The sequence below is a fragment of the Mytilus edulis genome, chromosome 3 (genome assembly GCF_963676685.1).
Source record: "Mytilus edulis chromosome 3, xbMytEdul2.2, whole genome shotgun sequence".
NCBI lineage: Eukaryota > Metazoa > Mollusca > Bivalvia > Mytilida > Mytilidae > Mytilus > Mytilus edulis.
Genome location: NC_092346.1, coordinates 18761310 through 18786819, shown reverse-complemented (window position 1 = coordinate 18786819; position 25510 = coordinate 18761310). Strand labels below are relative to the sequence as shown.

General features: G+C 32.9%; 3 protein-coding genes across 11 annotated transcripts in view; 1 reads left to right on the top strand and 2 right to left on the bottom strand.

Annotated features, from left to right (window-relative positions):
* Positions 1-5659, bottom strand: part of LOC139515971 (mirror-image polydactyly gene 1 protein-like) — a 37894-nt gene extending 32235 nt beyond the window's left edge. For 4 of the 8 annotated variants that reach the window (XR_011662878.1, XR_011662876.1, XR_011662877.1 and 1 more), the window contains exon 1: positions 3468-3694. Coding sequence is in view for 1 of the 8 variants with exons in the window: in XM_071305765.1 (XP_071161866.1) it covers positions 3468-3640 (173 nt within the window). In the remaining 7 variants the exon portion in view is untranslated. Of the gene's footprint in view, positions 1-3467; positions 3695-5450 lie in introns of those variants that run through there. The other 4 variants (XR_011662880.1, XR_011662881.1, XR_011662879.1 and 1 more) reach the window with 3 other exon arrangements.
* Positions 5660-6447: 788 nt separating this feature from the next.
* On the top strand, positions 6448-8026 carry LOC139515086 (uncharacterized). The gene is made up of 2 exons (XM_071304647.1): positions 6448-6509; positions 7123-8026. The coding sequence occupies exons 1-2, from the start codon at positions 6448-6450 to the stop codon at positions 8024-8026; spliced, it is 966 nt and encodes a 321-aa protein (XP_071160748.1).
* Positions 8027-9525: 1499 nt separating this feature from the next.
* Positions 9526-17369, bottom strand: LOC139515973 (uncharacterized). Of its 2 annotated transcripts, none has more exons than XM_071305770.1 (2): positions 17254-17369; positions 9526-10907 (listed from the first exon to the last, which is right to left on the bottom strand). In XM_071305770.1, exons 1-2 carry the CDS (start codon positions 17259-17261, stop codon positions 10199-10201), a joined length of 717 nt encoding a protein of 238 aa, XP_071161871.1. In that variant the 5' UTR covers positions 17262-17369; the 3' UTR covers positions 9526-10198. The 2 variants fall into 2 exon arrangements, with proteins under 2 accessions (XP_071161871.1, XP_071161870.1); XM_071305769.1 differs by lacking the exon at positions 17254-17369 and adding an exon at positions 12198-12407.
* Positions 17370-25510: the final 8141 nt, after the last annotated feature.

The following is a 25510-nucleotide window of genomic DNA, read 5'->3' as shown; positions in this document are numbered from 1 at the left end:
ATGTTATGCATACACGTTTGTACATGTAGTACAAAATACATATTAAGTATAAATTTTAACAGCATTCATGCAACAGGTTGCTTTCATTTACATTGATTGATTGGAGTTTAACGCCAACTTCAGCATTATTGACAGTAAATGACTATTTCATGGCAGTCATTTTTCAGTGTGAAGTAAGCCAGAGAAAACCACAAACCAGAAACCTTTGACCAGAAAACAGCCAATCTAAGCTAATTAAGAGTGCATTTGTTTCAAACCCGAAATTTTGTCATCGATGACTATCGTTTAGTAAACGTTAAGCTGCTAGAAACAAATGCATCGTTTAATAAACTTTATCGACCCCACGTAGTCAGACAGAAATAGATTACACTCACGCACTGTAAACAAACAGGTAAAAGTGCGGGAAATAAATAACCAGGACTTTGCGAAAACAACACGTGCTGGTAATTATTTAAACGACAGATGCAGAAACAAATTTATCGTTTACACGTCCCAACGATAAACGATCAACGACTACGCGACTATTTTGCTCGTACATCGTTTATGTGAACGATGTCAACGTTGACCAAAAAATGTAAGAAACAAACGGATTAAACGACTACGCGCGTATCGTTTACATCGTTTAGGTTAGAAACAAATGCGCTCTAAGATTGGTGCAAGGCTCTGACACTTGCCATGTGCAAGGTTTGAAATGTGTTGACTGGCTAGTGATACACTAGGACTACTTTGATTGGTGCAAGGCTCTGACACTTGCCATGTGCAAGGTTGAAATGTGTTGACTGGCTAGTGATACAGTAGGACTACTTTGATTGGTGCAAGGCTCTGACACTTGCCATGTGCAAGGTTTGAAATGTGTTGACTGGCTAGTGATACAGTAGGACTACTTTGATTGGTGCAAGGCTCTGACACTTGCCATGTGCAAGGTTTGAAATGTGTTGATTGGCTAGTGATACAGTAGGACTACTTTGACAACTCTGCCACACAGGCCTATGCATGAGCTTATCTCCAGTTTTTGTTGAGATTCTTAATATTACATGTAACTCTTTAATATATAACAGATGAGTCAATGTCAATGAATATATAATAGATGTATATACATCATGTGTACATGCACATCAGCTCTATTAAAGCTAAACAATGTTAGATGTATGCAGATTTTCATTTGCAAAAATGTTTCTTCCCTCAGCAGGATTGGAACCCTTTCTTTTTTGACATAATGCTATACAGCCTATAAAATATTTTCTCTTTGCTGTTGGACTCATCATGGCTAAAAATGACGAGTCCCTGGACTCGCCTTCAAAATTCCTTAGCGAGAACCCTGTAGCCCCCTAGCCCCCTTGATCAGCTAGGCTATATAAAAGGATTGGAATAGGGTACGTACCTACATGTAACATGACAAATGACAGTAAAATATTTGTTAAAATAACCTTTACGATAAACATTTTACTCTATTTGATTTTGAAGCATACAGGAGGTACAAGAATGACAATAAAAAGTAAGGCTCATTTGATGCTAACGATTACCAAAAAAAAGAATATTTTGATGATATCTGACCCTCATATAAAAACATCTTTTTTAGTTTAACAATTCCTTTACTCATCTGCTTTATTTAGGATTGTAACACATTACAGTGGCAAGAAGATAGCATGGAGATCAGCTTTTTTACTTATATCTGAGAATTGTATTTATATAACCCAAAGACCATGATCAAACTGTATTGAATAAACACTTTCTTCCTATCGCCTATATGGCATTTACAATGAAAATCAAACTATATTAGTCCGAGATTACTCTTACGTCCAAAGGCTGTTTTGCCAGACAAGCTGGGGTCGTGGGACGTCAGAGCTGTCCCACAAAAATTAGACATTTGCCCGTCCAAAATAGATGTTTACTAAGGCCTTGGAATTTTGTAAATCGGGTATCAATTTGTTCATTTTTCATTTATCTGTTAATTTATGTAAGTTTCACCTACCTGCCACCCTTCATTTGCTTATATTCAGACAGTTTTCACAGTGACCCATCGTTTCAGACATTTTTACTTTTATGGGGATGAAGTCCCCAATTACAGTAGAAAAATCAATAAAAAAAAAATCAAAAATTTCGGGAAAAATTCCTGAATTTTTACATTCTACTTCGTTAACTTTTTTTTTCAGATCTACTTCCTGTTCAGGTCTTGTTTGCATGAGACTTTGAATGAAATGTATATTTATCAACATATCAACAAATATAGCCTATAGGAAGGAATTCAACACCCAATATTTTTTAATAATTGTTTTATATGAAAAAAAACGTTACCTGATAATAGCGTTGCTTTGTTTACATTGAATATGACGTCATAACTTAAATAACGTCACAACTAAATCCCTAACAACAGAACCAATATCGGAAACGTTACGATATTACCGTTTCTTTTATCAACATGTTTGAATTAAAAAAATAATAATACAGACTTCGTCCCCATTTACAGGTAATGCCTGCCTCATATTATTTTCAAATGGAGGTCATGTTGCGAGAGACTTCACGATCTTGAGACGCAAATATGCAAATATTTATGCTTTTTTTACCTCCTTGATAGGAGCTCAGTATTTAGTAGCCAACCACTATTTTTTACCTCCTTTAAAGGAGATAGGTATTAAGCATTTAGAGCCAACCACGATAACAGTCGGAAGATTTCAGACATTTATATTACTTGCATCGTAAATGAAAGAGGTGTTAGATTATGGTCAATCATCACTTTTTTTTTCGTGGTCACATGATAATCTTTGATAATGAAAGTCAAAATGCAGAAATCGATGGGTAGCTGTGAAAACTGTTTAAATATGGACAAACAAAAGGTGGCAGGTAAATGAAGCTTACATAAATGAAGAGATAAATGAAAAATGAACAAAATTGATACACGATTTACATAATTCCAAGGCCTTTAGTTGGCAGCAGATGCAAGGAAGCAGAGCATCTATTTTGGACAGGCAAATATCCACTTTTTGATATGGGACCAGCTCTGACCTCCCATGGCCCCAGCTTGTCTTACAAAACAGCTGTTGGACGTCAGAGTTATCTCGGACTAGTCTAAAGCTATATATGTACCAGGTCTCAAATCTATGGAACCATTTTGTGACACCTCCTAAGCTCAACTCCTAACATAGTATATGATCATGTCCATGCACTGTTTTAAATAATTATGACATCTTGAGAAGCTACTTTATTTTGCTTCGATGAGACACATCGCTGTAAGTCGTCAAAGGAAAAAATAAAGTAGCATTTCATTGAGTTTCAAGATATCATTATTTTTTGGACTACAAAATGTAGCATTGCATAAGCATGTACCAAAACACAGTTGGGGCAATACTTTACCGCAATATACCTTTTTTTAATTGAACGTTTAAGTAAACCGTGAATATTAGGAACAGTAAAATGGTGTGTGAGATACTGATCTAAATAAAGTAAATAAACCAAAAAAGAGTCTGCACCTTTCATCAACATCATCCTGCAAGTCTGTGATTTTGCTTCGAGCGCGCTCTACCGCTCGCCGCACTTCACTAGTCAATTTTTTATTTGTCTCTTCTCTCCTATCGAAATCTTTCTCTGGCGTTCTATCGTTTCTCCTGTGATATTGGATAACGGTACACTCATTTTCAGTCATACTTGCCTACATGTAAACTAATGGTGCATTTTGGGTACAGGAAACTCATAAACTAAATTTTGAACCAAACACTGAAATTAGTTTCCGGAATTTTTATTTTTAAGAAACCTTATCAAAGAAAGGTAACTCAAACTGCATTAAAATCTTTACAAGACTGGGTCGGGGAGATTTTAAGAATTACATGATCGTTTTAAAAATACAATGAAAAAAATGGTAATGACTATTCATTACATATTAAAAAATGTCAATAAGTCTATTTATGTGTAATACATAAGGAATCACCAAAAGATACGGAACATTACTTATACAGGGATGTCTATACTACTTAGACAGAGCACATCCTCAGAGCACATCACTGTCGACTTCTAAGAAAAGACTTGGACTATTATACTTACTACTTTTATAATAGTCCCAGGGAAAGAACAGACGTACGTACGAAGGCAAATACCACCGAACACTACCTTATGCAGATAACTTGACATAAAATGTGACTGTGATCAAACCAGTTTTATTTAGTTTATTACCGACTACTGATAGATAGTTAATGTCTGTGGACAAGAATTCTAATAGATATATTACGACATTATATATAAGAACTGACAAAACATGTCTTTTACAAATTAATAATGAGGTACATGTCTGTGAGACTTTTTAAAGACAAGTGCCGCTGTGTATAAAGGGTTATATTAAATCCCCGTTGAATACTATAATATCCGGCGTAGCAAGGACTTTCACAAAGTCAGATGAGAACCAGCTCATGTGATATGTGAGCTAAAGTTGATATGATCATTTTATTAACTCAGTTATATTTACAGTGAGCCGGAGCTAACTATTTGCTATTGGACATATATCTGCACTACTAGTATACAGCAAAATTAGTATGCAAATAATATCTAAAAGATTGACTGCGTGGTCTGACCTGTGCAACTATATTAGTATATTTGAATACAGCAAATGTTTAAATGGAGAATTAATGGCCTGGGATTTAACTTTGAAATTAAATTAGTAGCTTAAATACAAAGCTTTTTTTATCCGTGTCACTTAGATGCTTTAATTAAGTGTCTATAAGTATATCCATTATTCAATGTTTTTAGACCGAGATTATACTAGTACGTGAGACTAATGTATGTAGTTCGTTAGCTCATTGGACCCAACATATCATTTGAGACCGGTAACACGACAAAATTATATAACTCTGGACATATATCAATGACAGACTATACATGAATGTCTCAAGATGTTTTGTTACTAAGTACTAAAAATGGAAGTTGATTGGCGTAGAAAGACTGAAATAATAGCGTTGGTTATATATAATTGTATTGAGAAAATGATAGATTGCAAGCTAAAGAAATCATATTTGGAAGTCTCGCTCTTTAGACACGTGACTCATTTTTCTAAACCTTCTGTATATCCAATTAAGTCTCTATTTACTACTTTTACTCTTATGTTTTCATTGACAAGGCTGTATGTTAGTGCCAATTGTCAGTAAATACAAATCACAATGGACATAAACTATTACCTTATTGGTTGTATAGTATTGATGCCGGGGCCCATAGTCGTTTCGTCATTGTGATACAATTTCCGTCATATATATATCGAAACCAAGCCTGAGTTAGGATGTAAATTGAAGGAGTTGCAAACTAATAAAAAATCAAAAGAAAGTAAATATATAAAAGAACCCGTCTTTTAAATTCAACTTTACTTATTTCTTATTATATAGTTCCGCCAACTGTCCTTTAAATTTTTACCATTTTATATTACAAATGCTGACAGCTTCAATTTACATGTAGTTATATAAAATATACCCTACCTTGACAAGTCACTTCATTCCTTTCAAACTTCGAACGTGTCTTTATATGCTATATTGTTTCTATTATTGGTAAACAGTGTACATGCATGACCAACACAAGCTTATGTCTCACTTTTTTACTTTCTAATTCATGCTTAATCATCTGGAATAAAGTGATTGTTTTCCGCCGATTTTGGCAACCATTATTGTGCTAAACAAACGTCTAAAGAAAAGTATATAGGATTTGTACAATAGGTTTACCGCTGCCTTTTTAACGCCGTTTTGTTTAAGTTTCTTAAGAGTTTAAAAAGACATTTAAATGTTTTAATTCATTTTTTAATGATATATTACACCCTTGTTTGTTAAGAATGCATGTTATTAGCTCGATGATTGAAAGCGATATGCACCTGTGCATTTTACGAAATGAAAGGGATTATTTTTATTAACTTTAAAGCTATTTCGGTCATGATGGCAACTCTTTCCAAATGGCTATCATATGTACTTTTTTAAAATAGCTATTGCGTTTACTTTTTCACTGACTAGTTAAAAAATTTTAATACTTTTTTTCAGACATGCTATCCGGTGTACTTTCCAAACTGAGTATCTTGTGTACTTTTCTTTCTAAGCTGCTATCATTAAAAAATTAGGAAATATGTCTCTGACTTGTGTTTTACCTATATAAGATATCTGGATCGATTTGTCCTTTGTGTTACATATCCGTGTGCCATGTGTGGAGCAGGATCCGTGTATCCTTCCGGAGCACTTTTTTATGGGGTTTGTGTTACTCAGTCTTTAGTTGTCTATGGTGCGTTTTGTGCATTGCTGTTAGTCTTATGCTTTTTTGTTCTAGTATACACAAGTAGTGGCACATGCAACAGATTTGGATATTTAACAGTCCAATTAACACAGAATTTGAATGGGAATATATTTTACTTTAGAAATAGTTCATGAACCTATAATACCGAAAAGGACATTCCACTGTCCTTTGTGTTTAATATTAGTAATAATCGTAACTAACATGGGTGTTCAGAGATATATTGCGTTCTTTATAAAAGTAGTACGCGAGGACCCTCCTAAGCCGTAATATATGAGTTTTTCATGGGCCCATATATTCACGTATTCTCCTCGTAAGTCACATGTTCACATAAGAATAAGTACAATCTTATCAGAACTTTTTGATATCCATTTCATGTTCATGTTGCAAACTTTTGTTTTTCTAGATATTCTACAGAACACTTTTGTTGACAAATTTTAGGATGATATATTTATTTTTTCTTCTTTTCTTTTGCTGTTTTTTTTTGCTTTTGCTGCTTATTATCTTAGTTTGCGATCACGGGATAGTGGGAGAGTCGCTTGATAGACTGATGTAAAATCACACTGCTTTGTTCAATCCTTCAATTGTTTCGTAATATTGTAAGTTATATAGTACTTCATGGGGTATATGTTCCGGAATACCGTCTGTGGGTATCATGAAAAATACGACAACATTAAGCAGCGAATGAGTAGAAAAAAATATTTATAATATCATCTATTTTTGAAACAATAGCACATTATTTTAACAAATACATTTGTATCATTATCTTAACTTACCTTCACGTCTTAACATATACTATATAGCATCATCTATAAATAAAAATATCAAGCACCTGCAATTTTATCATAACAGATATATACATTGTAGATAATGTATTAGACCTGATGGAGTACAAGTAGTGAATGATACCGCTGATGGAGTACAAGTAGTGAATGATACCACTGATGGAGTACAAGTAGTGAATGATACCGCTGATGGAGTACAAGTAGTGAATGATACCGCTGATGGAGTACAAGTAGTGAATGATACCGCTGATGGAGTACAAGTAGTGAATGATACCACTGATGGAGTACAAGTAGTGAATGATACCGCTGATGGAGTACAAGTAGTGAATGATACCGCTGATGGAGTACAAGTAGTGAATGATACCGCTGATGGAGTACAAGTAGTGAATGATACCGCTGATGGAGTACAAGTAGTGAATGATACCGCTGATGGAGTACAAGTAGTGAATGATACCACTGATGGAGTACAAGTAGTGAATGATACCGCTGATGGAGTACAGGAAGTGAATGATACCGCTGATGGAGTACAAGTAGTGAATGATACCGCTGATGGAGTACAAGTAGTGAATGATACCACTGATGGAGTACAGGAAGTGAATGATACCGCTGATGGAGTACAAGTAGTGAATGATACCGCTGATGGAGTACAAGTAGTGAATGATACCGCTGATGGAGTACAAGTAGTGAATGATACCGCTGATGGAGTACAAGTAGTGAATGATACCGCTGATGGAGTACAAGTAGTGAATGATACCGCTGATGGAGTACAAGTAGTGAATGATACCGCTGATGGAGTACAAGTAGTGAATGATACCGCTGATGGAGTACAAGTAGTGAATGATACCACTGATGGAGTACAAGTAGTGAATGATACCGCTGATGGAGTACAAGTAGTGAATGATACCGCTGATGGAGTACAAGTAGTGAATGATACCGCTGATGGAGTACAAGTAGTGAATGATACCGCTGATGGAGACAGGAGTACAAGTAGTGAATGATACCACTGATGGAGTACAAGTAGTGAATGATACCACTAAGGGAAAGATAATTTCAAACTTCAAAGAGGGGAGATGTGGGATATGGGTTTTTCCTTAAAACAAAGTTCGAATGAAGAGAAAAAATATTGTGAGTATCTAAAAAGTGTTAAATTTAGGAGAAACGAATTATTTGATTGAGCCTGTAATTCAGTGGTTGTGGTTTGTTTATGTGTTACATATTTGTTTTTCGTTCATTTTTTTATATAAATAATGCCGTTAGTTTTCTCGTTTGAATTGTTTTCCATTGTCATATTTCGGCCTTTTATAGCTGACTATGCGGTATGGACTTTGCTCATTGTTGAAGGCCGTACGGTGACATATAGTTGTTAATATCTGTGTCATTTTTGGTCACTTGTGGACAGTTTTCTCATTGGCAATCATACCACATCTTCTTTTTTATATTCATTACTTTTCCCAATTGCCAAATCACAATGAAACAAAAGCTCAAATTTCGTTCACTCCAAATTCGCCGGTTTATGCGAAATCCTAGCCTCAAAGAGATTGACTTGTAACTAAAACAAGACCTTAGATACTGAAAAGTTGCACTCACAATTTATTTTCATAGGTACCATAGACTAATAGTAAAGTTATATGTTCTATGTAGCTATATTACTATGATTATACGTATTTCTCTCCATTTACAGAAAAATGACAAAGTAAGAAGAGTAACGTTGAAAAACGTCGAAATTAAATGTGTACTTGAAAGAAGCAACGCTTCAGTGGTATCGTCTTTGAGAAAAAGTACACGAAAATGTTATGACAAATTACCGCGCAATGTATATATATAAATGAAGCACAACCTCTAAGGAGTCGTTATAGAGTGCTCATCTGGAGGTCATGGGTTCGATCCAAAGCTGGGAGAAATCAGAGACTTGAAAATTGCTTTTGCTACTTCTCTTGCATTACGAAATAAAAGAAAATCATTGGCTCCATGTCAGAATAACTTGATATGTACGAGTAGGAGAACATGTCTTCCTGTGGACCGCTACATTAGTCATAATTCGATGAAGCCGGAATATTGATTTTATATTTGCCACTAGACGTTAAGAATAGTAAATTTAATCTATCGATGTAAGTTCCAATGAATATGGCGGGCAGGGAATGAAAAAATAATCTTAGCCTTTCAGGTAAAATAACATGGTCTCTTGTGGTCATGTATATTGTCGTAGAAAAGTCACAGGCAGCAGTCTATCATAGTTTTGTTTTACTGTGACCTATATCGGTATGCCTTTATATAAAGATATATGTAGGTGTTTTTCCCTTTGTGTAACATCTCTAACGTAACATGACATAAAAACAAATTATGTTTGGTGTTTGCTGAAGTGATTTTTTATCCTTTCAAAGGACACTAGGCATGCACGGTAAAAACTGCTATGTACGGAGATAACAAGAGAATTTAGTAGACCAACATCATAATTGACAAGAAACAGAAGACAAAATTAAAAATTCACACTAGTAAATAACAGTTATTTTTTTTTATTAAATGCTGTTATATTTCTTTAAGGTGGTATGGGTGTCTTCCTCCATCTTGGATTGTAAAAAAACAGAGAATCTAAGGTCCATATTTTCTATGAAGTTAGCAAAATTTGATGCAGGAATGCAGTTATTTAAGGTAAATTTTCATTTGAAAGATCCAATCTATAAGAACATAACTTATAAATATATTAATATTTTTACAAGTGTTGATTTTTTTTGGTTGTTTTTAAATGTTTTTGAATTTGCATTTTAAGGGGAGGTAACTCTTATACAGTGCATTTTCTAAGGATTCTACATGAAATTTTCCTATTTTGTATTTTAGCTGGAAAAAATGTACTGTGACCCTATCTTTTCTTTTGGTATTCTCAAAGCATTGTCTGAAAGCTATTTTTTCCTAATTTATTTTACAATTCTATCATTTTGTTTAGGTTTTAATCACAAAATTTTTTCCTGTATAATCCATACAACATGTGTCATTTTGTCACAACCTGTAGATTGAGAAAATGCGCTTTGACCTATTATTTTTATTATATTTTTGAACATGTATCAATAGATACTACGTTTTGGCAAAGTATGAACATTACAAAGTCTATCATTTTTATTTTAGACTCCCATGCCACCTTAATACGGTGTCAATAGTCAATAATTGATTGATTGTTACAAAGATAATGGAATAGACGGTCTTAACAAAAGTCGTTTTGGAAAGGGTTCACCATAATTTGTAGACCAGTTTATAGGTTTATTTTTCTCATGTTGTTCCCTCAACTCACGGATAAGATAGTTCAAACCACGTATTTTATCGTCAACAGATTTTCTTGGAGATCGGATATCTTCGTTATTTTCCGTTGTATGAACCCTACGCCGATGTGACGTCGGAGGCCGAATATCACTGCTCCTTCTCTGTAATTCTCGGTAGTTGCTTAGTTTAGAGTAAGATCTTGTCAGATTTTGTCCTCCAATGGTGTGATATGTGTGTGGAAGACAACATGGAAAGTTTTGGCATCTCATTGTTTTAGTTGTTCCGAACATACAACTTGAGCATGGTTCCACGGTGTTGATTGATGCTGTAGAAACAGTCGACGCTAAAGATGAACCAGGAAAAATAGACGGTAAATAGGACACCGCTGTATTTTTGGCTTCAGTTTTATCCAGCTCTTCTTCGAGTAACCTCTTCTCTTTTGTTAACTGTTTGAATTGTAGTTTTTGGTTTTGATGAATACGATGAATTTTATCTTGCAGTAAACTTTTTGCTACCATGTTTCTTTTCCTGGCTTTCATGATGGCCTCATGCCTCCGTCTCTGTTTAGATATTTCCATGTCCCCAGAGGCAATGGAGACAGAGGAAACAGCTGTACTAGGTGGGGAGCTGAAAAAAATAAGACAAGTGAAAATAATGAAGGAACTAAGATTGTTGTCGAAAATTGAAAAAAGTTTGTGTTGAACTATAAGGGGAAATAAAAAAAATATATCCCTGATTAAACAAAGACGACGTGACGAAGAAGCATTCTTTTATTAAACGGTCATGATGTAAAATTTAAACGACCAGCTTTGTACGACAAAAATGTTTATAAAGCAAACATGCAGGTGCAGAAGTTGTCATTTAAATCTATGGACTTGTTGAAAAGGTTTTAATTTATATACTGCATTTAGCAATCATAGTGTCTTGTATTTTTTGGGAATAAACATTGACATTGTATAGATTTTTGGTTGTATACACTATCAATGAATGTTAATTTCCATATACATAGTATGTTCTTTTACAGGTATGTCAGAAGTAAGTGGTTTATTTCTAACTTGCACGTTCTACTATATTTTAACAGTTTTGTTTTTCAATATTTTAAAAGGGGGCTGTTTTAAAAAAAATCTTTGAGTTATTAGTGTAGATTGCAGACTTTTTAATAGTCTCCGGGTGCGGGAATTTCTCGCTGCATTGAAGACCTGTTGGTGACCTTCTGCTGTTGTCTGTTCTATGGTCGGGATGTTGTCTCTTTGACACATTCCCCATTTCCATATTCATTTTTATCTGTCAAAAATTTCGGACGTTGATTCAGATATATTGCATATAGACATGGTCAATTGATAAAAACCCGGCGTGTCGTTTTTATGTTGGTTTTTTTTTTTTTTTTGTGTTTTTTTTTAATTTTAGACTTTGTGTTCCTGTCTTGTCAACATATGCCCCGTATCTTTTTGTGATCAGACTGTGACTTCCTCTTTGCTATTTGAACAAGAATAAACTACATGTGTACTTTCAAACACATTTAAATTTGCTAAATGGTCAATATTGTATCTTCTTGAGGAGCTGTTTTTTTTTTTAAACTCCATCAGGTAAAGTTGATCATAGATGAATTTGCCTATTCCATTAAGGGCCTATTGGTCCAAAAAAAAAATTCTCACGCTTTCAATAACTCATATATCCTTAGCTTTCAAGCGTTTGGTTTGAGTGAACACAATGAAGGCTTATCCAAAAAAGCATTTGGGATGCGACAAATTTAAAAATTGTTATTTTCATTACATTTTCATAATGGTATAAAAGTTAAGAGGCTGTATAAATTAAATGAGTAATATAACTTGCGACAAGAATAAGGTTGAATGGAAGTATATCGTTAACATGTATGGATTGTAAAACAGGATAAAATATAATATCAAAATGACTTACTCATATTGCAGTTTACCCCTGGAATTCATTTCAGTTCGTATAGTTGATCGAGTAATGAATGTATGTATATATAATATATATGTTTTTGTTCGAGTGTGACAGTTACATACATTAACAACAATTAAAAAATTAGATTGATTGTCACTTTGTTTACATAAAATAATTAGTTATTATGAATGTTTACATAGTGTAAAACCCTGACGTTAAAGATGTGTATTGGACTGTGAAAGAAAAGATATAATATTATTTTGTTTGTATTGTTTACAACCCCACGTGACGGACTTTGATCTTATTATGTAAAGGCAACCATTCCAAAAATAATCTTATCTAATATGTTTGCAGCAAAATCAAGATAAAGATCTGTTTACAAAACAACAACCGATGTGCTTTGTTGTTGATTAATGGTGACTGGGGTTTGTCATTCCTACGCATTATGTAATCTTTCATTTAATCATACCCATACCCTGATAGTCTAAAGGTTTGAATAAGTTTGCTTCTGCATGGTCGTCAACATATATATATTTATTTGATCTTTGCTTTATAGATCTGTGATCTTAAGTTACATAGATTACTTGTAATGCTGAGTCCAGACCGTTACACACTGTATATAGAATGCACTTGTCAAACCTTAAATTGATGTATACTAAATGCTTATTTATAATTGATATGCGTTGAATGTTCTGTGAACTCACATTTTCCTTAAAGAACAAAAACATAATTTTAAAACTTAAGCTGCCTGTCTTTATTTACAAAATTTACAAAGTGAAACAAAAGTAGATCTAATTAGTCGAAAGTTATTATATTGAAATGTTCGTGACTTATAAAAGAGGGGCGAAAAATACCAGAGGGACATTCAAATTCATAGATCAAAAATAAACTGACAACGCCATGGTTTAAAAAGAAAAAGAAACAATAGTACACAAAACACAACACAGAAAAAAATAAGACTAAGCAACACGAAACCCACCAAAATCCGGGGGGGGGGGGGGGGGGTTAGCAAGTGCCCCGGATGGGTAAGCAGATTCTGCTCCACATGTTGCACCCTTCGTGTTGATAATGTGATTACAAACCCGGTAAATAGTCCAATTCGGTCGCCGGTCACATTCGTGAAAGGGGGACAGGATTTTAGTTATGACATTAGGATTATATATCCGATATCATCTTTGAATCAGATATTCCATAACGGCCAAACAAACCGTGTGATCTGGCGTCCGTAAAATCTATAAGAGTATTATTTCAGATTTGAATGTTTGATAGGTCAGTTATGACGGAAAGAGTACTTTTTAAGTCTTCAAGTTTCAATTAAAAACGATGACCTTTGTTCCTATAGGCCTATTTAATCTTTCATTTATTCATGATCATTCATAATCAGAGATTGTCAATAGATTTTTTAAAATCTGGCATAGCAAAATATCAGATTTAATATTTTGATTAAAAGAGGCCAGTTTGGTGGAAAAGGTTTACAACAATTAAAAATCAGAAATCAACAGAATACATGCATGGGTAACCTTATACAGCACGTGTAGGTTCATCTACTGTAGAAAACGAGAGGTTCCAACCCCCGGAACACCACAAATATAACTAGCTTATAAGATTCTGCTGTGCTTATATTTTGTAACATTGAAGGATATCTTTGTTTTTCTATTAGAGTAAATGACTCGAATTAACGAAGATGACAAATAAGTCGTACTATTCTCATTCTATTTTCAGTTTGATTAAATCGATTTGGGCATAACGTTCAGTGTGAAATATTTCATGTATATTAAGGGCGAGAACTAATCAATGATAGATCTAATAAGCAAGTTCGGCAAACTGACTTGACTCGAAATGATGGTCGTTGGTAAAGATAGGATACTAAGAATGTTGGCCGATAGACCACATTTACGGACCCCACAAATGAGTTGTTGCAAAGATTCTTTCACGTACAAAGAGCATTGCAGTCACTTTTTATACTACAACTTATCGGATTTAACGTTCACAAAAGGACATGACGTAATATTCTGCACAACCAAATTACATCCTAAAATTACACTGGAAAAAACTTAGATAATACCCATATTTCTGTTGAAGCTTTTGGAAAAACTGACGACCGAATATAAAGTTCAATGAAGTTTTATCTCCAGTTATTATTACTTTCGAATTCTACTTATTTGGTGATCGTTACTTTCATTTTATAAATCTTCCACTGTCCATACTGAACGTAAACAGGATGAAATTGATATTAGCAAGCATTTGTTTACGGTAAGGCAAATCCTTGATATTAGTCAGTTAAAAATGTATCGCCATCCCCAGACTCTTAAAACGGATCCATCTAAAATCACACAAGGAGAAACACCGACAAAAGTCTATCTAAATTATAAGATACAGGATCCTATTCGATTTTAGCTTAGTTCTGTACTGAATATACAAGAATCGATTAAAATTGGTTCAATTATTAAAATATTCTAGTAAAAAATAAATTTACAAAATAAAATAATGAAAAGACGTACGTAAAAGAGACCATTGGAATGAACCCTAGGATGAAACATTAGTTTCGTGATTTTCAGATACAAAATTGAATTAAAAGTTCAATGAACTTTTTCAGAAACATAAAAATGCAAATCATGGCGTGAAAGTAACAGGAAACGCAGAAGAGAAGAGAGAGAAAAATATATGATTGAAACTTACCACTTCAAACGTTAAGTTTTCTTTTATAAACTCACCTGTATAAATGGACTCTATTATAGATGTTTTATCAAGAATTTATCATCTATTTAACGATGTTTTTGTTATTTCAGTTAAATACACATACTCTTAAATAATAAGGTATTATAATAAGTTTCTTACAAAATCGGTTGAAAAATAATAAAGACCTATTGGTAGAAAAATAATCATCATCTTGGGGATCACCATGTCAAGTAATTTATTATTTCATTTGAAGTCGTCAGTATGTAAAATGTCTTTATATACTGCATAGGGACTTCATTTATTAATTTCTATAGTGTCTGCGTGTGTTGTATAACTACGCTATACCACGGAGTATTAACTTCCCATATCCGTTTGACTTTTTACTTTCACTATAATTAATTTAAAGAAAGTAAGCCATAGTGTAATGTCGTATTAAACTATTTTGTACCGCTTCACCGTTATTAAATTAGAAAATAAATTATAGATTTATGAATGCTGGCTTGCATCGTTCATAATGAATTTAACCCGTGTTCTATATTGTGGTTGCCTTGTAGTCTTTCATGCAGCTTAGAGAATGATATCCTAAAGGGGCCTGACTCTCTGATTTTAATAGTAACAAAGGTAACAGACTTATAATTTTGTAACTTGAGGGTACCCAAATTGCATCTATTTCGTTTCTCCTATACTTTTATTTATGATCCATACTAAAGTTTTTTTTCTTTGTTTATTTGTAGATGTATTATTATAGTTTTTTTCTGAAGAGCTCTGTGGTTCTACCAAGGATATGTATAGTAAGCATGATCCTTGGTTTTATATACTTTTATTTTATACTCAGTGGCGGATCCAGGGGGGGGGGGGGGTCCGGGGGTTGGCCGATCAATGCATTTGAATGGGAGCATATAGTTGGAACTCCTCCTTTACTCTGTGTTGGGACCCCCCCCCCCTTTTAAAATGGCTGGATCCGCCACTGTATACTTAACATAGAGAATAAATGACATTATTTTGTCTTACATATTGATGCATCTAAACCTTTTGTTTAATTTCTAAAGTAAGTATGACATTATATTAAACCTTGTTATGTATTTGAAATTGTACCAGCTTTACATGCTTTCATCTTTTGTTAAAAGGACATTTTTATTAGCTGTCATATTTATTTTCACCCGGATTTTACTCAAATTCTCATGTTTTATTTATAATATATCAACGTATATCCAAATTCTATAAGGTTATGAAATAAATAATTTACGATGCATACACTCGATAATATGTATCAGCATTTCATGTGTATTACTGTTTAGACATCATCTTATCGGTTATCGAGTTGACCTCTGAAGATTGTCGAAGGTCAAATAGCCGGATATAAACACAAATGTAGATACAAATAGATAGAGAACACGTGCAATTAGATTTTTCTAGGTCTGTTTGATTTAATATAAAAGGTTAAACAAATATGTTAACCATCGTTTTTAACTGTATAAGAATGAAATTTAATGAATATAACCAAACGTTTATATAACTTTCCTTTTAATTGCCGAACACGACAAGTGTATGCGTAACCCCTCGTTATACACCTTATCGCGATTTAGTACAATCAGGAAAAACAGTTATTTATACAACTTCCCGTTTGGGTCAGGACGCCGAAAATAGAGGTCATCAGTAGTGAGCTGAGGGAGGAAAAACTTTAGAAAGCGATCATCAAGAAACTTTAATAGAGTATGATCCACTTTTTCGAAATTAAAATTGAATTCAAAAAATATTTTGTTTGAAGAATTTACGGTAGTTTAAACATGTCTCTTTAAAAAAGTATCATGCATGGTGACTGTTCCCAGATAGCTTCAACTGGATGAAAAGGTTGTGTAATTTTTGAACTTATTCGGAATGGAATAAATAGCGATTAGGTGTATTAAGTGTTAAATAAAAGGTCACACGCATACGGATTCGATGAGGTCGAATCATTTGTTTGCAAATTAATAATTTATCAGCGATGTTTTTTAAGCGTATTTTGACAAAATGTAAACAAACTGGCTGCTTAGCGCAAAGTATAATATCACTTTTATAAATGATTGAAAACTATTATATGAATACATTGGCTAGTTTTAGTTCCTACAAAGTAAAATATGTAGGATCAGATATTCGGGCCCTGTTTCCAAATTATCGGTGGTAGCCAGAGTTAGAGAATTGGATATGAAAAATAAAATACAAAACTTTAAAAATCTTAACACCCCTCCTCAAACATGTTACAAAACTAAAAGCTGCAAACTAATTAAAAACACAACTGTTTACTTCCAACTTGTGCTTCTTATAACATCTTTTTGTATTGTTTTTAGAATAATTCCAATGGTGTATTTAAACTGCTTGTAAATGAGAAGAGGAGAACGTGAATTCTTACCTTGACATCGTGGTGGAGAGTATGACATCGTATCTCGTTCACGGGCTGTGTTGGAACGTTGTTCGTTGTCAAGTTCTTACATGTTACGTCACTGTAGAGTTTTAAGCTAGATGAATTTATTTGACTGAATGAAATGCAATAGTGCTCTGATAAATTTTATACGTTCACATCAAGTTTAAATTTTGGAAGGACAATAGATTTTTTTGACGTTTTGGTAAATGTAGTAATTGACGCCATGCAAAAACGCACAAATTCGGATAAAAAAGTAAAATTTGTTTTCTTCAGTTTTATAAATTGAAACAAGATAAGAACGTGTGTTTGAAATACAATGGAATAAGCGTAAATATTAAGGCTTAAGTCTTAATTGTACTTAAACTATTGTTTTGGTGGCTAATTCCAATTACAGTTATTTTCTTATTAATTATACCTTATTATTTGTTAAAAATAAATAAATAAATAAATAAATAATCTTTATTTCAAGAGGATGATCCCATTAGTTAAAACTAATCTTCCTGAGAGTCCTCAAAATAATAATAACATATTTATAAGTACATAGAGTATTATAAAGTTATAAATATTATACACAATATACAATTGTATTTAAATAATAATGAAAAAGCATATTAATTTGCACAATTGATGAAAAATTTGTAACATTTTGTTTTAAAAGATACAAGTGTATTACTCATTTTTATTTCATTTGGTAAACTGTTCCATATTTGAAACCTGAATATGTAAATGTTTTCTTTAAAAAAATTGTTTTTGGTTTTGGAAGATTTAATAGTTTTTCATCAGCTGAACGTAAGTTATAATTTTGATTATCAGTAAAATGAAAATTTTCTTGTAAATAGTTAGGAACCATACCATTGTTAAAATGATTTAAATACAAGTATTGCCTTTTGGTATTGAATGCGTTTTTCCACATTTAACCAGTGTAAACTATTAAACAATAAACTGGATGATGTCATTATGTCAGCTTCTACTATAACCCTAGCAGATTTCTTTAATAACTTATTAAGTTTATTTATTCCACTTTCACAACAGCTTCCCCATATATTGCAACAATAATCAAATAATGGCAGAATATAAGCATTAAAATAGATAATACGTATATGCATAGGTAAATATTTTCTTATCTTTTGTAATAAATTGATTCTGTTTGATATAGTACATGACATTTTATCTATCTGCTGATTCCAATTTAGGTTTTTGTCAATATATAAACCAAGAAGTTTTTCACAATCTACATTTTCTATTTGTTCATTTGAAATATTGATATCTAAACTGTTTCCAGTTGAACAAAGCCTTTGTTTTGAACCAATAATCATTGATTTACACTTTTTGGCATTTAATTTCATACAATTTTGCGAACACCAGTTTTCAATTACATGAATATCATTTTGAAGGTTAGAAGTTAACTGATGTAAATTATTACCTTAACAATGTAATGTAGAATCATCTGCATATAAATCTATTAATTAATGTTCTATATTAAGTGGTAAATCATTGGTATATAAAATAAATAACAGAGGGCCCAAGATAGAACCTTGTGGTACACCAGTTTTTATGCATTTAGTATTAGACATGACGTTATTGACCTTAACTTGTTGGCTTCGTTCGAACAAGTATGACTTAAACCAGTCTAGTGTACAATTTGAAACATTATAATATTGAAGTTTTTCAATAAAATTATATGATTAACCAGATCAAAAGCTTTCTTTAAATCTAAAAATATAACTCCGTTTATCTCTCCATTATCTATATTTGCTAACCCACAGTGTGGGAACGGAACTGTACGGTTTTCTAGTATTTTGGTCATTCGGGAGACTGTCAAGCGGGGCTCCGACATTCGAAAAATAACAAGTCGCTCGATGGAAACTTTGATGAATTCTAATGTTACTTTATAACGTTTCTGCTGCAAGTTGTGGTAATCAAAACTTTCTATATGTAAATATAAACCAATACAACAATAAAAACAACATATGCATCCAAACGTTTTCTTTGGAATAGTGGGGCTCCGAGTAAATCGATCAAAACTGTCACGGAGCAGCGATCAAAAATGTTAAATAAACATCGAAAACCCCATCGTTACTACCAGAATTTTCACATGTACCTTTTCTGATTTATAGTCTTACCTGTCTGAAAGTTTAAAAGTCATTGTCCCAGTAGAAACCAAAATATATTCATTCTCTCAATGTCGTATATTTTAATTGACTGTACAATCGCTTGCAAGTTTACTGTACAATCGCTCGGAGCTGTCCTGTACAATCACTTGGAGCTTTCCTAAGCCCAATTCATTAAATACATTACATATGCGTTTCATTGGTTGTTCCTTGTCTGTTCTATTGTATTTGAAATGAAAATAACACGGATTCAGTCATTTTGCCGATTAATAAAGATAGTTAACAATCTATCACGGACACATTTCTGAAGGTGTGTATATCAGAGAGAAAATCAACATTCGAATAATAAGCATACAAGACAAAATAAAAGGACAAAACAAATAATAAAATCACTTAAAAAAAGAGTGCTCGTAGAAAAATTAATAATCAAAAAGATGACTAGGTGCTCCGGAAGGGTAATAATATTTTGAAGTTTACTTAATTTATGTATCCCAACAGTTTTAAAAAATGATAAATACGTATATTAACAATGCAACAAAGAATGTTTCAACAGAGGATCGGGATATTCTAACTCGATAAAGGAATTCTGATGTGAAATGGTGCTATTCGCCAAACAAAAAAAATACAGTGTACACGTACAAGTCAATAAACATGATATTAGAATAAGAAGATGTGGTATAATTGCCTGACAACACCTGTCATGTTCCCGACTTGATACAGGAATTTTTCTATGTAGAAAAAAGTGAATTAAACCTAGCTTTTCTACTGGAGGTACAAAGCTCTCTTAATTATAAAAGAGGGACGAAAATACCAGAGGGACAGTCAAACTCGTAAATCGAAAATAAACTGACAACGCCATGGCTAAAAATGAAAAGGAAGGGTTAGCAGATCCTGCTCCACATGATGTATCAATGATAAGGGTGTGAGTTTTTATTTAAATGACAAAGAAAACACAAAATCCTTATATTTTATGAATTTCCTCATAATAAAAAGCAGTATCACACAGTTAATTTGAGTTCGAACAACATTTTATCAAATATAAAAAAAGGAGATGTGGTATGGTTGCCAATGACACAACTGTCCACAAGAGACCAAATGACACAGATATTAACAACTAAAGGTCACCGTACGGCCTTCAACAACGAGGAAAGTCCATACCGCACATTCAGCTATACAAGGCCCCGAAATGACAATGTAAAACAATTCAAACAAGAAAACTAACTACCTAATTTATGTACAAAAATGAAAGAAAAACAAATATGTAACACATAAACAAACGACAACCACTGAATTATAGGCTCCTGACTTTGGACAAGCACATACATACATAATGTGGCGGGTTTAAACATGTTAGCGGGATCCCCCCTAACCTGGGACAGTGGTGTATCAGTACAATATAAGAACGAACTATACAAATCAGTTGAAAAAGGCTTATCTCATCAGATGGATAAAAATAAAAATATTTCTATTTCAATATGAAAATAAGGAGATGTGGTATAATTACCAATGAGACAATTATCCACAAAGTTTAAATGAAGTGGATGTAAGCAGTTATAGTCGGGTATAAAAGGTACCGACATTAAAAATATTAAATAATTAAATTTCAAAAACTGACGGCCTTATTCATAACAAAATACTTGCGGAAAAACATATATGACAGATATGAACACAAACGGCAACCACTGAACAACAGGCTCCTGACTTGGGATAGACACATAAAGATAGTGGCGGGGTTAAATATGTTTGTGAGCGCTCAGTCCTCCGAAAAACTGGGACTCGTGTTTAAAATCAAACTAGAAATTTTTATGTTCCATTAAAATATCAATTCGCTTTCTGGCCAATAATGCATCTTTATCTCCGATTTGGAACACCATTGGAACACATATCATAATGACATGGTTTAACCATTTAAAAACAGTCATTTCTTTTTCTCTTTTAACAAATGACATTGATATGACAACAACATTATTCTGAATCCCTTTGTGTATTACTCACAGTGTAGATACTATTCTGTACGCTATCCGGAAGTCGCGATTTTCGAAGCGAGAACTTTTTGGATCACATTTTAAATTTGATGGGTATACTGAATTAAACGGTAAGTTGATCATCTGTACATTGCTTAATGATTTATTCAGCCGACATCGATATTCTCAAATGGTTTAGAATTAAATTCCGCACATTCATTTTTGTATATTTGCCTTAATCAAGAGATTTTCAAGTGCATCACTAAGAAAAATCAGTCGGCGAAGCTAAAAACAATCTTTTTACCCTCTCAGTGTTCAAATTAACGTAAAATCCAGACTTAATTAACTAAATGAAGTATATTTCAAGTGGTGGTAAAAGTTTCAACCAGATCTTTGAAGCCAGAAATAAGAAAATTACACTTGTTTGAATTTCTCACTGTACGATCAGTCTCGCTTGTATATTTTAAAACTGTATGATCAGTCTTTATGTCACTGTATTCTAGTGGTGATTTCAAAGTTATTTACGATACATTAGAAGGTGGCCTTTTTCTAAATAACACAAATATTTTTCAATACATTCACATCCTGAAACATATTTTAGATTAATAGGGTGTACTCGACTTACTACATTAAGTATAAGGATGTTTAAATGTTGCTAAAATAAGAGGAAGGTTTGATGTATACTAGTATATAAGTTTCAGAAATGCCCTCCGTTATACTTAAAATTGTACAAACACACAGATTAAGTTGTTATATAAAAATGCATGTATTTACACACATTCGAGGCCGTACTGTAGCCTATAATTGATAATGTTCAGTTCCTTCACTTTGTTTAAGATGTAGAGCTGTCTCTTTGACAATCAATTGTACACCACTTTGTCAAGCGAAGGGTTAAAGTGATGAAGAAGTCCGTCTTTCCGTTCGTCCGTTCGACCGGTACAATATGTTTCGCCGGTTTTGTAAGCGCATCTCCTCATAAACCACTTTATATACATTGGGGGTTCCTGCCATTTTTAAATGGAGAGGGGGTCCAATCCAGGAGAAAAGGGGATTTCAAATATATGTTCCCATACAAATGCATTGATAGTTAAAAAAGAGTTTCAAACTGCCGGATCCCCTTTTTTTATTTCGTCACTGAGATAACTATTAATTAATCTCATTCGGATTCCTTATCATAAATGATAATGACTGTATTGTACACCGTCTATTTCGAATTTTAGTAAAAATCTTTTATGGGGTTACTTTATATAAGATACGGACTTGAACATTGCATTATATGGGGGCACCCATCAGGTATTTCCAACACCTCCTAAACCAATCATTAAAGTTTTCTGAAATTGCTCCATTTGTACTCTATTAATGCATTATGGACCTTCTATTTCTGTAAACTTACCAAAATTATATCACATGAATTAACCCCCTATGCAAAGCTGTCTTTATCCATTTTTTGTTATTTTAAAAGCGACAAGCTTGATTTATGTTATCATCAATTGGTCAACGGAGGACGGTGTAAATAATCTTTAAAAATGTAATAGCTATAAACAGATAACTGTAACGATACACTATTACAAAGTCCACAAGCGAATCATGTATTACATTTTAGGCATTTGATTTTAAATAAGACTGATGGAACAAAAATACAATTATTTTGCCATCTAAAAAATTCATCAGAAATATATTTGTATTGTCTGATGAAGGTAATTACACGTTATAGTTCCCTGGATAGTTCATAATGTATATACCTTCAAATTGCTGTTGTTTTTTCTTCAAAATCACGACTGGTCATACAGTCAAAAAATCTGAAATCGCTTCTAGAATACAGTCAGTTCTAGACTGATCGTACAGTAATTTATTTTGGGATCCTCAAGGAAAACATATTTTTTTATGGGAAATACGAATATTCTACTTAAATACGAAAAGAATATTGAAACAGTATATATTTAACTGTAAACTGATGCAAATATTTGCAATAAAAGATTATTTGCTTTGTACTACGAGAGCAAAATTGTCCATCGATTTCACTTTTTTCTACCAAGTTGATGTGATGCACACGTATATTTTATATTCTAATGCATGTTTTTGTTACAGTAATTCATATTTATGATGCTATATATACCTTGAAGATGTTCAAAGCACTTTGTAGATATAGGAGTAAACAAATGATGAGAAAAGTTACCGTAGGCAAAACTGTCCTGTTAGCCGGTTGGAAATCATCGCTTCGAAAATCGCGACTTCCGGATAGCGTACAGAATAGTATCTACACTGTGTTACTGCAATCGTAATTTCTGTTCCATATATTTCAAATACAATATGTTTTAACTACAAGCTATATATAACGAAAATATGATGATACAAAATAATTTTAATGACATTTGTGTCATTAATTTAAACTGCATCCGAAAAAAATCAGTGCTTAGCAAATTTTTATATAGATTATTATTTTGCATTTAAGTTGACCAGGAAAGCTCTGCTGAAACATCCTTTGTTGTATTATTAATATACATATATATATTTAAACTATTGGGATAAATAAAGTAAACTTCAAAATATTATTACCCTTACGGAGCACCCAATCATCTTTTTGATTATTCATTTTTTACGAGCACTATTTTTTTTTATTGATTTCTTGACATTTGTACTGTCCTTTTAATTTGTCTTGTATGCTTATTATTCGAATGTTGATTTTCTCTCTGATATATGTGTCCGGGATAGATTGTTAACCATCTTTATTAATCGGCAAAATGACTGAATCCGTGTTATTTTCATTTCAAATACAATCATGAGAACAGACAAGGAACAACCAATGAAACGCATTTGTAATATATTTAATGAATTGGGCTTAGGAAAGCTCCAAGTGATTGTACAGGACAGCTCCGAGCGATTGTACAGTAAACTTGCAAGCGATTGTACAGTCAATTAAAATATACGACATTGAGAGAATGAATATAATTTGGTTTCTACTGGGACAATGACTTTTAAACTTTCAGACAGGTAAGACTATAAATCAGAAAAGGTACATGTGAAAATTCTGGTAGTAACGATGGGGTTTTCGATGTTTATTTAACATTTTTGATCGCTGCTCCGTGACAGTTTTAATCGATTTACTCGGAGCACAACTATTCTAAAGAAAACGTTTGGATGCATATGTCGTTTTTATTGTTGTATTGGTTTATATTTACATACAGAAAGTTTTGATTATCACAACTTGCAGCAGAAACGTTATACAGTAACATTAGCGTTCATCAAAGTTTCCATCAAGCGACTTGTTATTTTTCGAATGTCGGAGCCCCGCTTGACAGTCTCCCGAATGACCAAAATACTAGAAAACCGTACAGTTCCGTTCCCACACTGTGTAACCATTCATCTACTAATTTAGTAAGTGCAGTAGTACACGAATGTTTAGGTCTGAAACCTGACTGTGTAGTATTAAGAAGGTCATTACTATTTAAAAATATATACAAACTATTAGCTATATGTCGTTCTATGATTTTTGAGAGACAAGGCAAAACTGCTATTGGTTTATAATTATCAGGATTACAGGCATCGCCACTTTTAAAAATTGGGCAAATTCTTGCAGTTTTAAAAATACTTGGAAATTTACCACTTTTGATGCTTCAACATCATTTTGAATTACACTATTTTTATATTCTAAATGCGTGATATTATTATGTACTTTTTTAGGATTTAGACTTTTGACAAACTTCCAAATAGTTTTACTATCTTTACAATTTGAAATAGCATTTTGGAAATATTTTTTCTTTGCCTGTTCTACTAAAAATGTAACCTTATTCCGCCAAATTTTATAATTATATATATCACCAATTCTTTGAAAATAATCTCTTTGGTGTCTAGCGCTATTTATATCAGAAGTCCACCACTCTGGTTGTTGGGTATTTTTCACCCTTTTAATTTTCTTAGGAGCATGTTTGTCTAGGGTGCTCAGAAATGAATTATACCATTATACCAATAATTAGCTGCTTCATCAACATCTCCAATCGATTCAATGAGATAAAAAGGAGTATTTGTTAAATTTTCAATAAATTTATTTTTATCAAATTGTTTAAATGATCTATATTCTATGGACAAATGCTCCATTTTTTTATATTTTGGGGTAAAGTTTTCTTGTTACGCAAACAGGATAATGATCACTGACAGCATAACTAGGCACCT

Bases quoted from the DNA above. Each gene is read 5' to 3' on its own strand.
- LOC139515086 (XM_071304647.1), top strand. From the start codon at position 6,448: ATGGGTGTTCAGAGATATATTGCGTTCTTTATAAAAGTAGTACGCGAG. The intron at 6,510-7,122 runs GTAATATATGAG...ATAATGTATTAG, and splicing joins CGCGAGGACCCTCCTAAGCC to ACCTGATGGAGTACAAGTAG.
- LOC139515973 (XM_071305769.1), bottom strand. From the start codon at position 12,226: ATGAATTCCAGGGGTAAACTGCAATATGA. The intron at 10,908-12,197 runs GTAAGTCATTTT...TATTTTTTTCAG, and splicing joins AGGGGTAAACTGCAATATGA to CTCCCCACCTAGTACAGCTG.